The 14,700-nt window shown below is 35.8% G+C and overlaps 2 protein-coding genes across 8 annotated transcripts; both read right to left on the minus strand.

Annotated features, from left to right (window-relative positions):
* Window positions 1-1,972: 1,972 nt before the first annotated feature.
* On the minus strand, window positions 1,973-4,089 carry LOC125851740 (polyubiquitin). Of its 7 annotated transcripts, XM_049531522.1 has the most exons (3): window positions 3,226-3,524; window positions 2,921-2,997; window positions 1,973-2,692 (listed from the first exon to the last, which is right to left on the minus strand). In XM_049531522.1, the coding sequence occupies exons 1-3, from the start codon at window positions 3,511-3,513 to the stop codon at window positions 2,128-2,130; spliced, it is 930 nt and encodes a 309-aa protein (XP_049387479.1). In that variant the 5' UTR covers window positions 3,514-3,524; the 3' UTR covers window positions 1,973-2,127. The 7 variants fall into 7 exon arrangements, with proteins under 7 accessions (XP_049387479.1, XP_049387446.1, XP_049387472.1 ...); XM_049531489.1 differs by adding an exon at window positions 4,033-4,089 and having other exon boundaries at window positions 1,973-3,501; XM_049531515.1 differs by lacking the exon at window positions 2,921-2,997 and having other exon boundaries at window positions 1,973-2,769.
* Window positions 4,090-8,422: 4,333 nt separating this feature from the next.
* On the minus strand, window positions 8,423-14,040 carry LOC125860398 (putative multidrug resistance protein). The gene is made up of 7 exons (XM_049540351.1): window positions 13,852-14,040; window positions 13,709-13,763; window positions 13,238-13,425; window positions 12,357-12,814; window positions 11,627-12,167; window positions 9,302-11,274; window positions 8,423-8,830 (listed from the first exon to the last, which is right to left on the minus strand). The coding sequence occupies exons 1-7, from the start codon at window positions 14,038-14,040 to the stop codon at window positions 8,455-8,457; spliced, it is 3,780 nt and encodes a 1,259-aa protein (XP_049396308.1). The 3' UTR covers window positions 8,423-8,454.
* Between the last annotated feature and the right edge of the window lie 660 nt (window positions 14,041-14,700).

The following is a 14,700-nucleotide window of genomic DNA, read 5'->3' on the forward strand; positions in this document are numbered from 1 at the left end:
TGCCGGCAAAGGTCTGCTTCCATGTTAGAGATCCTTCCACTCTCTGCTGCTTCACTGCAAAGACAAACTTCCCCTGATCTGGCGGAATTTAGAAGGAAGGTCTCAGATGTACCTTCTGGCATGTATGAGATGTAGATCCTCAAGAAAATCACATTCCATCATGGAGACATGGGTGAAGGGTGGGCTCCTTCTGGGTTTTCTACTCCACACGGATGCTGTCATTCTCAGCTGCTTGCCAACAAAGATCATGGTCTGGGAGGTTCCCACCTTGTGCTGAATCTCGTTGTTGCCATCGATAGTGTTGGAACTTTCAACCAGCTTCAACCTTCAGTGTTATGGACTACTCAGTTAGGGACTCAACACAAATCAAAACGTCACCACAGTCCACAGAGATGGAGCACCAGGTGTTGGGTTGACTCCTTCCAAATGCTGCAGGCTAGAGAGTGGAGCCCTTCAACTGTAATCACAAAGTACTCTGATCGACGCCACGATGCTATAACTAGAGCAGACTACCTAGCATTGTGGTTTAATTGTAGCAGTATGAGCCACATAAATTAGTGGTTACAGGAGGTGACTGTCCACTGCTCTCATCGACTACCCACCTACAAAACAAATCGTGTACAAATATGACCAATATGAACTGCAAACCACAGATAAAATTAGAACATCCCAAGATCCAATACTACACAATTCACATCATAATTGTCCACAAAGTACAGTGGGCACATAATGGATCAATCAGAACAAGAAGTCAGTCAAGCAAATACTAGAACTCTCTAAAGCATAAACTGTAGATATCCAACAGCCACAATACTCCAGAACATGTTGGCAATCGTACCTCTAAAAAGCTTCTATACATTACCTTTTCTTATTTTTTAGTCCGCATAAGCAAAATCCTACCACAATAAGCTAAACATATCAAACAAAACTCTACTAGCAAGATAAATACTCTTTAAAGAGCAATGGACTGACGCACACAGCGCAACAACTCGAGTGCCCCTCAGACAAAGTCGAAACCGTGACCAATGACGTGTTCTGCAACAAAAATACAACTACTATTTGAGTAAATGAGCATTCAATCATGTAGAACAGCAAAATCAGACAAGGGAAAACTGCTTCAAGGGAACACATTAGAATGAACCGTCATCTGAACTTCTTCAGGGTCCCTTCTCACATGCCACGTATATCTATCTAGAACACCAGCATTTGGTTGGTTCTTGAAAGTTACATAAAAGGATAGAGCGAAGAACAATCCAAAAGCCACCTATAAAAGACATCATAACAGAATTTGCAGCTCTCCGTTCCAGTAAAGGTCCGTTGTTAAGACAATAGAATTTGCAGCTCTCCGTTCTTGGTTGTCACCGAGTTACCTTCTGTGATTAATGTCATAAGGCTCAATCTGTTGGATCAGTGTTGTCTTCCATTTAGTTCTCAGTTCCAGATTCATATATTCTTATTCATGGTCTCTCCATCCAAAGTACGATCACATCAAGACTCTAGGTCCAAATTCAGATGTTTTGATTCACAAGCTCCTTCCTTAATCCAAGATCATTTGACATGTACAATTGCTAATCTACAAAAACATGTGATTATAGTCATTGTTGGAGGACTTCCCGTACATGTTTATTACGTTTCCTCTTGTTATCTCTTGTTACTTGCGAGTCGGTCTGTCATCAAAGTCTATCAGCTACACAGATTGCATCATGGTTTTTCTTATGTTTATTAACATGAGTTGCCCATGATACAAACAGGCAATGGAACAGGAACTCTCCTCTAACTTTATGCTTCACTTGGGTATGAGTTAAATAAATACCATTCGAATCATCAAACAGAAGATGGATCGAAGGCTTTAGTACATCAACACTGCATAAGTGATATAGTAATTGCAAAGTAGTGTAGTAGACGGAAGCAAAAGCAAAAGCAAAAGCAAATAACTCAAACTGCAATCAGAAAAGAAACCAGAAACTGGATGTTCATAAAGACACCATTATTATTCACAAATGAGAGACAGAAAGGAACAGAAAGCGAAAACGCATTGATGATCCTTTAAGACCATAATGCAAACACATAACCACCACAATGGGCAACAGACACAGCCAGACAACACGACAACCAACAACAGGCAACTTAAAAACCACCACGGAGACGGAGGACAAGGTGCAGAGTGGACTCCTTCTGGATATTGTAGTCGGCAAGGGTGCGTCCATCTTCAAGCTGCTTACCAGCAAAGATCAGCCTCTGCTGGTCTGGTGGGATCCCCTCCTTGTCCTGAATCTTAGCTTTCACATTGTCGATGGTGTCAGAACTCTCCACCTCCAAGGTGATGGTCTTCCCGGTTAAGGTCTTCACAAAGATCTGCATTCCTCCCCTCAGCCTCAGCACCAAGTGAAGGGTGGACTCCTTCTGAATGTTGTAGTCCGCAAGGGTGCGGCCATCCTCAAGCTGTTTACCAGCGAAGATCAGCCTCTGCTGGTCTGGGGGAATACCCTCCTTGTCTTGGATCTTGGCCTTGACATTGTCAATGGTGTCGGAGCTCTCAACCTCCAGGGTGATGGTCTTCCCGGTGAGGGTCTTAACAAAAATCTGCATACCACCACGGAGACGGAGGACAAGGTGAAGGGTGGACTCCTTCTGGATGTTGTAGTCAGCTAGGGTGCGGCCATCCTCCAATTGCTTTCCAGCGAAGATCAACCTCTGCTGGTCTGGGGGAATTCCCTCCTTGTCCTGGATCTTAGCCTTGACATTATCAATGGTGTCTGAGCTTTCAACCTCCAAAGTGATGGTCTTTCCGGTGAGGGTCTTAACAAAAATCTGCATACCACCACGGAGACGGAGGACAAGATGGAGGGTAGACTCCTTCTGGATGTTGTAGTCAGCTAGGGTGCGGCCGTCCTCCAATTGCTTACCAGCGAAGATCAACCTCTGCTGGTCTGGGGGAATTCCTTCCTTATCCTGGATCTTAGCCTTCACGTTGTCAATGGTGTCGGAGCTTTCCACCTCCAAAGTGATGGTCTTTCCGGTAAGAGTCTTAACGAAGATCTGCATACCACCACGGAGACGGAGGACCAAATGTAGGGTAGACTCCTTCTGGATGTTGTAGTCAGCTAGGGTGCGGCCATCTTCCAACTGTTTCCCTGCAAAGATCAACCTCTGCTGGTCTGGGGGAATGCCTTCCTTATCCTGGATCTTTGCCTTAACATTGTCAATGGTGTCTGAGCTTTCGACCTCAAGGGTAATCGTCTTACCCGTAAGAGTCTTAACGAAGATCTGCATACCACCACGTAGACGGAGCACCAAATGGAGGGTAGACTCCTTCTGGATGTTGTAATCAGCTAGAGTACGTCCGTCCTCCAACTGCTTTCCGGCGAAGATAAGCCTTTGCTGATCCGGGGGAATTCCTTCCTTATCCTGAATCTTAGCCTTAACGTTGTCGATTGTATCAGAACTTTCCACCTCTAGGGTGATGGTCTTTCCGGTGAGAGTTTTCACAAAGATCTGCATCTGCAAATTCATCAAAACAACAATCAGAACAACGAAAAAAACTCAAATTTTAGGGCTTTTCACACTCCCTGATTATCTGATTCGAGAAATCAAAACCAAACAATCTAAAACACGGGGGGAAAAACTCAAATTTTAGGGCTTTTTCATCAAAACAATCGGAAAAACTCAAATTTTAGGCCTTTAGAATCAAACCGACGAAAAAACACAAATTCTAGAGCTTTTTCATCAAATCAACCGGAAAAACTCAAATTTAAGGCTTTTTTCATCAAACCAACGAAAAAACTCTAATTTTAAACCTTTAGAATCAAATCCACGGAAAAAAAATCTCAAACTAGGGGCATTTTCATCAAAACAACGGAAAAACTCCAATTGTAGGCCTTTTCCATCAAATCAACGTAAAAAAACTCAAATTTTAGGCCTTTTCCATCAAAACAACCGAAAAAACTCAAAATTAAGGGCTATAACAGCACCTGATTAGCTAAACCAAGAATCTAAACAGACAAAAGCCAAAAAATTGAGAAAATTTCTAACCTTGAAAGAGAAATTTGAAGGCAATTGAGAGAAATTATAATAGAAATCAGATAGAAGATGAAAAAATGAGGTGCAGAATGCTTCGTTTTATAGATGGCATGGCCGACTCTAGACGAAACCGCCTTATAGGGTTAACCAATTATATGAGGACACGTGTAATAATGAGGTGTAGTGTACCAAAACAACACGCAAAAGCTACCTTTCCTTTTTAATTTTTATATGTGGTTGGGAAAATTAGGAGAATGAAGTTGACACTTACACGCTCCTTTAGAAAAAACTAGAAAAATGTAGGTCATGTAAAAAAATATATACTAAAAATAACTTAATTTTATTTTAGGTATTTTTTTTATTTTAATATATGCTCTAATATAGCGCATTTCAAGTTTATTATGAACAAACATGACCTTAAATATAAGAGTTTAAATATTAGCAAATTAGGATAGAATACTACCTTGATAATCGCACTTAAATCTTCTTTCTTATATTATGTATTGCTCTTTTTTCATATTATTTTGATACTGTTATTGACCTCATATTGATATTTGTTATTTAAATTTGATTGAAAATATTTAATGTAAATTGAGGGTCTATTAGAAACACTCTTTCTTATTTCTAAGAGGTAAGTATTAGATTCCATGAAATTATATTAGTGTTTTATTAGGTTAAAGTTAATAATTTATTTTCTTATGATAAAAAAAAAAAAAAAAAGTCAGTCGACTTCACTCTTTTTACTCACATTTATTTTATGTCTTCTTAATGACTTTTTTTTATTGGATAAATTTAGTAATTTGGTTATAAAAATAGTTTATTTCATGATATTTAAGTAAAATTGAATTGTTTTACATTATCAAATATAATTTAGTGACGTTGGTATAATAAAAAAAAATTGACCTCTTGCTTTATAAGAAATATTATTATTATTACTATATTGCATATAAAAATCAATCAATGTGAATAATAAATGGGTTTTTTTTGTGTCTGTCATTATCATTATGAAAAACATTAAGTTGCTTACTATTCAATTTGGGTATATGTAATTGATGACCAAAATCTTGTCATCCTCATCAACAAAACTAATGTAAATATTAATAAAACTTTTTAAGCTGAAATTGTCTTGGATATAAAGTGAATTTAAAAAATCATAAAATTGAGATTTCAAATATTAGTTTAGTGTAGAATTATTAGACAATTTATATTTATTTATATGTTCAAATCTGATTGATAAAATTACTCGATACCTATATTCAATAAAGCCTTGTAAAATTTGATATACATGTAAAATCAAATTGGGGTATTTGATTCTGTATAAAGTTGATCAATGATTACTCCCTCCCCTTTTCTCTTTTACATTTTTATTCGAAAATTTCTTTCCACCTTTTTCATTATTTAATTATTTATTAATCATCACTTTCCTCTTTTTTAAAAGCAAAAAAAAAAAGGATTAGTTGAACCAAAATTGTACGTAAGATTTTTGTCCTTTTTTTGTTTACTTCCACGGTATTTAGTTCATCAAAATGAGGTTTAGAATAAATAGAATATACAAAAAATTATTTGAAAAATAAAAAATTATTTTCGATAAACAAGATTCAACAAAGAGAGCCCAAATCTACTACTCATATTGTTTATTTGTCATTATTTTTCATTTAATAACTGATATCTTTATAACTATTTAATTTACGTTATATACGACTCAATTTAAAAAAAAATATTTTTTATTAATTAACCGCATTCAGTGCATCATATTCTTTGGCGATTACTACTCATATTATTGTGGGTAGTAGATGTTTTAGGTGCAAACGGCTTCTTCGTGGATCGTTACGTTAAAAGCGGCATAATTGACCTCTTCTTCAAAACTAGGGGCACTTATTATGCATCCACTTGACTCTTGCTTTTGTTTGGTTTTTTTTTTTTCTTTTTTGTCAACTACCCCAATTTGAATTTACTTGATTAAGATATTTTTATGGACCTACTTAATATTATATTGTATTTAATAATTTTTTTTAAAATGAAAGATTCTTTTTTTGTTGTAAGTGGTGTCTTTTTAAAAGTTAGAAAAATGCACATCCATTCAAGGTGGGCACGGATTTTAAGTAAAGTAGTTGTGAATTGTGGTGATAAAGCAACGACGTCGATAACTTTGAGATACACAAATTAATATGACTTAGTTATTATATTAAATTACTCATAAATCACTTTGGCTTGTTATAATTTCAACGACATAAACAAGAAAATGAGGAGGGGATATCAAAATTATTTTTTGAGTTTTTATTATATTATATTCAATTAAGTTGATGAATTATTCATAAATTATGTCATGATACAAAGTTACAAATAAAAATATATGTCTACAAGAGTTATGTTAATCAATTTATTTTATGTTATATTTAAATATATTTGTCACAATGAATTACTTACTTATCATAAAAGATAGTCTTGAGTTTGAAACTACACGCAAAGAAGAGGAGTAAATATATCAAAAGGTCACTCAAGTATGTGAATTTATTTGAGAAAGTTACTCAATTTAGTTTTGTATCAATAAAATCACTTAATTTATGGATTTTCTTTTATAAAGTCATTCAAGTAAACTAATTTTTCTACAATTATTATAACCAAAAGGTAAAAGAGATAATTGCACAAACCACCCTTCAAGTTTAGTTTCCTAATACTTACTTCCATTGTAGTTATAATATATATGGTAAAAGTTGGTTTTTTTTGTAAGATGAAAAATGTCTTTTTTTTATAGGGAAAATTGTATGTAGTAGCAAACTATTAATTCAAATTAAATGTTATTACCACAGTTTGATTTAATTGTAACCCATAGCAAACTGTTGTCATTCACCTCTCTCACTTTATACAAACACAAATGTATAAATTGTGTTTCTATTTGTATAAAACGAGAGAAAATTGTATATACACATGCAAATACCTATATCTTCGTCCTATACACTTATAATTATACAATACAAATCTTCCCCTGTCCAGTTCTTTTTTGTCTTTCTCTCTTTCTCGTTTTATACAAACACATATTATACAAAATATAATGTATAATTTGTGTTTGTTTAAAGCAAGAGAGAGAGAGAGAGAGATTTGATAGACAAACGTTTTATTTCGATTCAATTGTATACAGATTCAAATTTTATGCATATATACAAACACATAAAATTGAATTGAGAGGCTGCCGGCGATTTATACAAACGAGAGGCTGCCATCGATTTATACAAATGAGAGGCTGCCAACGATTTTATACAAATCTGATGCCCCCAACGATTTATACAATCTAATGCTCCATAGCAAATATAAAGTTTGTTATAGAGCGCAATTATGCAAACTATAGTTATAGCATGCAAATATGATTTTTATGTTTGCTAAATTTGAAAGTTGCTATTTTTTATATAATAAAGATTTGGTGTGATTTTCATTACCTTTTATCTTTTTTGCATTGTTGCCTTATTCATTATTTAATTATTTTATTTTATCGATTTTCATACCCTTTTTATTAGAATTCTACCTTGTATTTGACTTTTTGTTTGTAATCTTATAAGCTTATTTTTTTCGTNCAAGAGAGAGAGATTTGATAGACAAACATTTTATTTCGATTCAATTGTATACAGATTCAAATTTATGCATATATACACACATAAAATTGAATTGAGAGGCTGCCAGCGATTTATACAAACGAGAGGCCGCCAACGATTTTATACAAATTTGATGCCCCCAACGATTTATATAGTCTGATGCTCCATAGCAAACATAAAGTTTGTTATAGAGCGCAATTATGCAAACTATAGTTATAGTATACAAATATGATTTTTATGTTTGCTAAATTTGAAAGTTGCTATTTTTTATATAATAAAGATTTGGTGTGATTTTCATTACCTTTTATCTTTTTTGCATTGTTGCCTTATTCATTATTTAATTATTTTATTTTATCGATTTTCCTACCCTTTTTATTAGAATTCTACCTTGTATTTGACTTTTTGTTTGTAATCTTATAAGCTTATTTTTTTCGTATCGTTGATACGTAACATTATGAAACGAACAGAAACTATATACCATCAATTCAAATGCTATATACATCCGAAATTTTCTTGTTCTTCATTGAAGAACTTTTCCTACTACAGAATAGGTCTCCAGTCAAAAGTAAATATACTAAGTAGCATTTACAACAATAATTTATCCAGTGTAATCCCAAGAGTGGCCGTTTAGAGAGAGTTATGATATACGTATATCTTATTCCTAACTTTGTGGCGACTAAAGAGATGGTTTCTGATAGACTCTCGGATCAAGAAAATTTACTACTCGCAGTTATGAAAAAAATACAAGAAAAGTGAGCAGAATATTCAATAGATTAAAGTACTATACCATATCTCAATTTACAAAAATGATGGCAAATGTAGCACAAGACAAGTTATTTTTCCAAGTTTACCTGTAAGGAGAGTTTCCCCCTTGTAACTTGACCAAAGAATAATATGAACCATATTTTCCTATAGAAAGTAGATCAGAATGTGAGCCTTGTTCTGCAACTATTCCATCCTTTATAACAGCAATGGAACTAGCTTTCTGTATTGTAGAAAGGCGATGAGCCACGACAATGCATGTTCGTCCAACCATCATTTTCTCTAGTGCTTCTTGGACCGCGCTTTCAGATACAGTGTCAAGAGCACTAGTTGCTTCATCTAACAACAGGATTTTCGGGCTCTTGAGTATTGCTCGGGCAATGGCTATTCGTTGTTTCTGACCTCCTGATAGTTGCACTCCCCTTTGTCCACATTGTGTTTCATATCCATCATTCATTCCACTGCATCACAGAAGTAAATGAGTTATTGGTTGTTACAGAATGTATATAGACTTTATTCTTAGTAATGTACATAAGACATAGTTAGGTAGCAGACTCGTAGTGATCCTTCTTTATTTCTTTCCTAAGTTAGCACTAATGTACTGTATTTATACATTGCTTACCTATTGGAATAAGACAACAACTAACTCCATTCGATTACATGGTATCAGAGCCAGGTCAGGTCCATCCTGATCACGCTCTAGTTGGGCTTGGGCGTGAAGAGGGTGTTAGAGTGTCACATTGGTGGGGAATGGACTGGTGATTTGTTTATATGAACTTGGGCAATTCTCGCTCATGAACTAACTTTTGGGGTTGAGTTAGGCTTAGGTGTCATATTATGGTAAATTTAAAGTTCGTGCAACAGTTTTCTTTAGCAAATGACATTTATTATGGAAGAACTTCAAATAAATTGGTGATGAATGTATATCTGACCTTATAAATTCATGAGCATTAGCAAGCACAGCAGCCTTTATTATCTCAGATTCGCTGGCGTTCTCTTTTCCATATGCAATGTTCTCATAGATAGTTCCTGCAAAGAGAGTTGGTTCTTGGCTAACTAATGCAATACTTTGCCTCAGGGATCTCAAGTTGTAGTCTTTTACATCCCTTTCGTCGATATAGACTGATCCTTTATCTGGATCATAAAATCTTTCAATAAGCCCAATGATCGTTGATTTTCCACAACCACTTTGTCCAACTAATGCTACTGTGGTTCCTGCACTTATCTTGAGGCTTAATCCTCTGAAAATCAGCTGATCTGGTCTTGATGGATAAGCAAAGAATACTCTTTTCAGCTCCACACGTCCCCTTATTTGTGTTCTCGTTGCATCTATTGCTGATGAATTATCTGGATTGATCTCGGTGTTTCTATCGAGGATTGCAAAGACTGAACCCACAGCATTATTTCCTCTAGATATATCTTTAGTCATGCTTCCTGCCTCAGCAATAGTATAAGCAGTGAAAAGCAATGCTAGAAATGCTTGAAAAAGTTTCTCAGGAGATATGTCCCCTTGTGACAATAGTTTTCCGCCATACCAGTAAGCTAAAGCTGTGGAAGCTGCAGCTAGGAATTGAGAGCTACATAGACCCACACCGGCATACCAAGATTGTCGTATGCTTTCCTTTCTAGGACCTTCTAATGAGTCTCTAAAGAGTCCTACTATCCTTTTCTGAGATGAGAAAGCAGTTATTGTTCTATGATTAATAACAGCTTCACTTGCTAATTGGCTTCCCTCTCTTTGAGCTTTCTGTGCTTTTACAGACATACTCTTCATCAGTACAGTCCTCGCGTAAAAACTTCCAATGAGCAAAGGCTGAGCTGCCATCATCACTAAGGACAGCTTCCATGTTAGGAAAAGTCCTAATGTATAAGCAAATGTAGCAGCAAAGAATGCTTGAGCTAGCAATGACATACGGTCTCCCACAAGGGAACGAACCATGTTTGCTTCAGTAGATAGCCGAGCACATATGGCTGCACTCGTGTTCTCGTCTTGATCAAACCATTTCATCTCAAACGTCATGAGTTTGGCAAGCAGCATTTCCCTTATCCTTCTGGTTAGCCTTTCTCCCATGACAGAAAAATTGTAGTGTTGGATAACATTCGTGAAGAAGTTGAAAACAGCAAGACCTATGAATATGAAAGAATAGATCCTCGCATGGGATTGGATGGAGGATTTATCAGGCCGGAAGTAAACAGATATAACTGCCCCCACGCAGTAGGCATTTATTGGCTGAACAGCTCCCGAGCCTATCGCTCCTATGCATCCGAGCAAAGCTCTACCCCATTCAGGAGCATTCATTTGGAGTAAACGCAATTGTGAAGGTGCTGGATGAGCCTCTTTTGTGAAATGGTTATCATAACTTTCATATGATTCTTCGTACTGGACGGAGTAAGGAACTGACAATGGTGTACTTCTAGAAAATGCTGGACTGAACGAGTAGATAACCGGTGTGGCTGCTGCACTAGATATCATGTTGAATGGACTTTGAGGGGTATTACTACCTTTTCGATAGCTACTTCTTCCACCAGTCTTTTGATTAGGGGTATTGGCAACATCATTTAATGTGGCTAGTTGCTGCAGCTGCACCATTTTGTAATACTCTCCACCTTCACCATCAGTCATTTGCATAAGCTCTTCGTGTGTTCCAGACTCAATTACTCTCCCTTGTTGAAGAACTACTATCCTATTCGCCATTCTAATGGTGGACAGACGGTGAGCTATGACAATTGCAGTTCTTCCCATAGATGCATGATCCAGGGCCTCTTGTACAACTCTTTCAGATTGTGAATCCAATGCACTTGTAGCTTCATCAAGAAGCAGGACTTTTGGATCTCTTATCAAAGCCCTCGCTATGGCTATTCGCTGCTTTTGTCCTCCAGATAACTGCAGACCAAATTGCCCAACCTGCAACATTTGAAGGTACAATTATAACAAGGACTTAGAACACAGTAAGACTTGTAGTGATGTGGTTTTCTTTTTACTCCCTCCGTTTCAATTTGTTTGTCTTACTTTCCTTTTTAGTCCATTTAAAAAAGAATGCCGCTTTCCTTTTTTGGCAACTCGTTAGTTCTAACTTTCCAGATGGAATGTTTAAGACCACACGATTAAATGACATTTTGATACATTCTACATATCTTTAATTTAAGATTATAAGATTCAGAAGTATTCTTTACTTTCTTAAACTCAGTGCCAAGTCAAAACCAGACAAACAAATTGAAACGGAGCTAGGGAGTATTATGAAACTGAGACTATGTACCTGAGTTTCATATGCATCTGGTAACTTTACAATGAAATCATGAGCATTTGCAGCTTTTGTTGCCTTCTCCACTTCTTCCATAGTTGCTCCCTCTTTGCCAAATAGTATGTTCTCTTTTATGGTTGTTGCAAAGAGAATTGGTTCTTGATTAACAAGACCTATTTGGGACCTCAACCACTTTATATGGAGTTTCTTTATCTTGTGACCATCCAACGAAATATCGCCTTCAATGGGATCGTAGAATCTCTGAAGCAATGAAATGATTGTGGACTTTCCTGAACCACTACCCCCAACAAGTCCTGTAGTTTTCCCAGGTGAAATTCTAAGATTCAGGCCTTGCAAGATAGGTGTATCAGGCCTTGAGGGGTAACTGAAGTATACACCATTGAATTCAATTTCTCCTCTTACATATGACAATGCTTTCCCCTTCTTGTCTTCAGTGTCAATTGCAGGTTGTCGATCAATCATCTCTGTGATCCGAATTGCAGCAGACTTTGCCTCCGTGATTGCTGTAAGATTTGGAAGAGCCGACAGAATGTTTCTGCAAAAACATGAACAGCTTAATCAACATCATTTTTAGCAACGTATAGAGAGAGACTAAAAACATGAGTATTAAGGTAAGAACTATATTGCTCGGATCCTCCAAAATGCACTACTTTTGGAGGATTCGACACCTACCTAGTGACATTTTTTGAAGAGTCCGAGCAACATAGGGTGTAAGAAAACTTACAATCCTCCCATAAGAACATTGAAACCTGCTACAAATACATCACCACCTTTTTCTCCATGTTTGCTAACTAGAATCGATCCGAGCCATGCTTGAAAAGCCCAACTAATATAAACCATTCCCAAGCTACCTAGCAACAACCCTCTAGCAAATCCTTGTTTAATTCCTAGTTCCATAACTCTCTGCAACGATTGGCTGAACTTCTCAAGAGTTTGGTTCTCAGCCACATAAGAGTACAATGTTCTTATAGAAGAGATAGCTTGTTCTGCTATTCCTCCCGCAACACCATATGACTCTATCATCTGCATTCCCACATTCATCATCATTGTACCAAATCCAAGTCCAGGAATGATGAACATTAAGGTGAATGGTATCGCGGCCAACGTAATCTTCCATGAGAGTAGAAAGGCAAAGATATGACAGAACAGGAAGGATGACATGTAAGCCAGGCAATCAGGTATCTGCATCAAAGCACAAAATAAAGATTAGAGGCTATAAAATGTAAAACTTGAGAATAAAGATTGGCTATTACATTTTTTCCTATCAACTGAAAATAATTCTATAGTTATACTACATTATTTGAGAAGCAAAAGTATTACTACTACTATAAATCTTCTGGTTAAGTATTGCAGCATATCAATACATCATGTTTGCTACTCTTCAGAGATCACCTTGCAGTGGCAAAACTCCACTGACACAAGGGTGGCCACTTGAACATCTCTCGCGAGAAAATTATACTATGTATATAAGTTAAATATTACTCTAGTACCTTTTATACATGTATACCAAATCTTGGCTCCCTTGACGAGTATATTGTTGTTGTTATAACTATTTACAACAAAAAAAAATATTCACAACACTAATGGAAGAGAATATATACATACCTTCTCGCCTATGGTGATTTGGATGGTAGTTGAATCAGCTGATACAGTCGAAATTACTTGATAAGTAGTGGAAGATTCAGCTGCCTGTGTATCGAAAAATCCAACTTCTTGCCTCAGAACAGATTTTAGGTACTCTAATCTCATTCTAGATGTTTGTCTTTCTGCAGTTCTTGCCCAACATAATCCTTCTGCACTCACAAATGTTTCAATATGTCATCTTTTGTTACAATCACGAAAAAAAAAAAAGACAATCCAGGATTTGACGTTTGCAAGTTTTTATAACAATCTCAAGTTAATATATAATACTAATGATTAAGTTCACAGTCAAATAATCCAAGGATTAATAGTGTTACTATTTACCCTCCAGCGTGAGGTGCTCAACCACTTGAACAAGCCTCACTTGTCGTTGATCCGCCTTTTTGTGTTAAATTAAGAGAGAAATCCTACATAATGAACCTTAGCTTCACTTACCAACAAAAGCAGCCAGTCCAACTCCAAATGCAACATAGAGTAACCTGAGAGAATACTGCAATAAAATGAAAACAAAACACACTCTTAACTAATGTTTACTACTAATTAATATGCAAATTAAAGCTAATTAATCATTGTGTCACCTTGTTGACAGTCTTCATAGAAACAGAGTTACTTAGATTTCCATAATCATTAATTACATCACTAAGCACAAACATCATTAGAGGAATCTGAAGACCATCTCCCATACTTCCTAATGTCCCAAAAAACATTAACAACTTATCTTTTTTATCAGCAAATCTAAACATGCCTTGTTTATTATTACCTCCCATTATAGAAACAATACACAAAAACTCTATAATTATTCTTGTTTTTATAACATGCTTGTTGCAGGCCACAGGGCAAATTATTAGCTAAATGGGAATATGCAATAAGTTTATATTTGCCGGCTTTGTTTGTTGGTAGCCTTAAAACTTTACAAATTTGTTGGTTTTGTCAATTCCTGCAGGACAATGATAGCTTGCTTGGTCTCCTTGTTTTTAATTATTTCTTAGTTCCTATCGTGAGCCGATACAATATTTAAAGTTATTAGCACTAAATTGGTCAATTCGATATTTGTATTGAATCTCAATTAATTAATTTGGATTTGCGCTGAGTAGGTCCATTTGGGGATAGCACTTCCTATTAGTAGTCATAATCCAGTGCATCACATTCCTTGAAGGAATGTGTTGAGGGATTTAAAGTACATAATAATATATAATGTATATCAACATATTATAATAAGTAATATGCTTTGTTTTCTAGGTTATTTATTATACTTTTTACTAAAGTTGTAGTTATTATCTATTAAAAGTGACATAATAGTGTATAATATTTTTTTTATTTGAAGTGTCTTTTTTAGATTCTTGAGACTTGGCCGGACTAGTTTAAGGTAACTTTATCATCATTCTCCACACGTTATTTTAAATAAAATCTTGTCTAGGTGATAAATT

The sequence above is a fragment of the Solanum stenotomum genome, chromosome 1 (assembly GCF_019186545.1).
Source record: "Solanum stenotomum isolate F172 chromosome 1, ASM1918654v1, whole genome shotgun sequence".
In the NCBI taxonomy this organism is placed as follows: domain Eukaryota; kingdom Viridiplantae; phylum Streptophyta; class Magnoliopsida; order Solanales; family Solanaceae; genus Solanum; species Solanum stenotomum.

Bases quoted from the DNA above. Each gene is read 5' to 3' on its own strand.
- LOC125851740 (XM_049531489.1), bottom strand. From the start codon at position 3,501: ATGCAGATCTTTGTGAAAACTCTCACCGGAAAGACCATCACCCTAGAG.
- LOC125860398 (XM_049540351.1), bottom strand. From the start codon at position 14,040: ATGGGAGGTAATAATAAACAAGGCATGTTTAGATTTGCTGATAAAAAA. The intron at 13,426-13,708 runs GTAAGTGAAGCT...TTGTGAGTGCAG, and splicing joins TGGACTGGCTGCTTTTGTTG to AAGGATTATGTTGGGCAAGA. The intron at 11,275-11,626 runs GTACATAGTCTC...CAAATGTTGCAG, and splicing joins CAGATGCATATGAAACTCAG to GTTGGGCAATTTGGTCTGCA.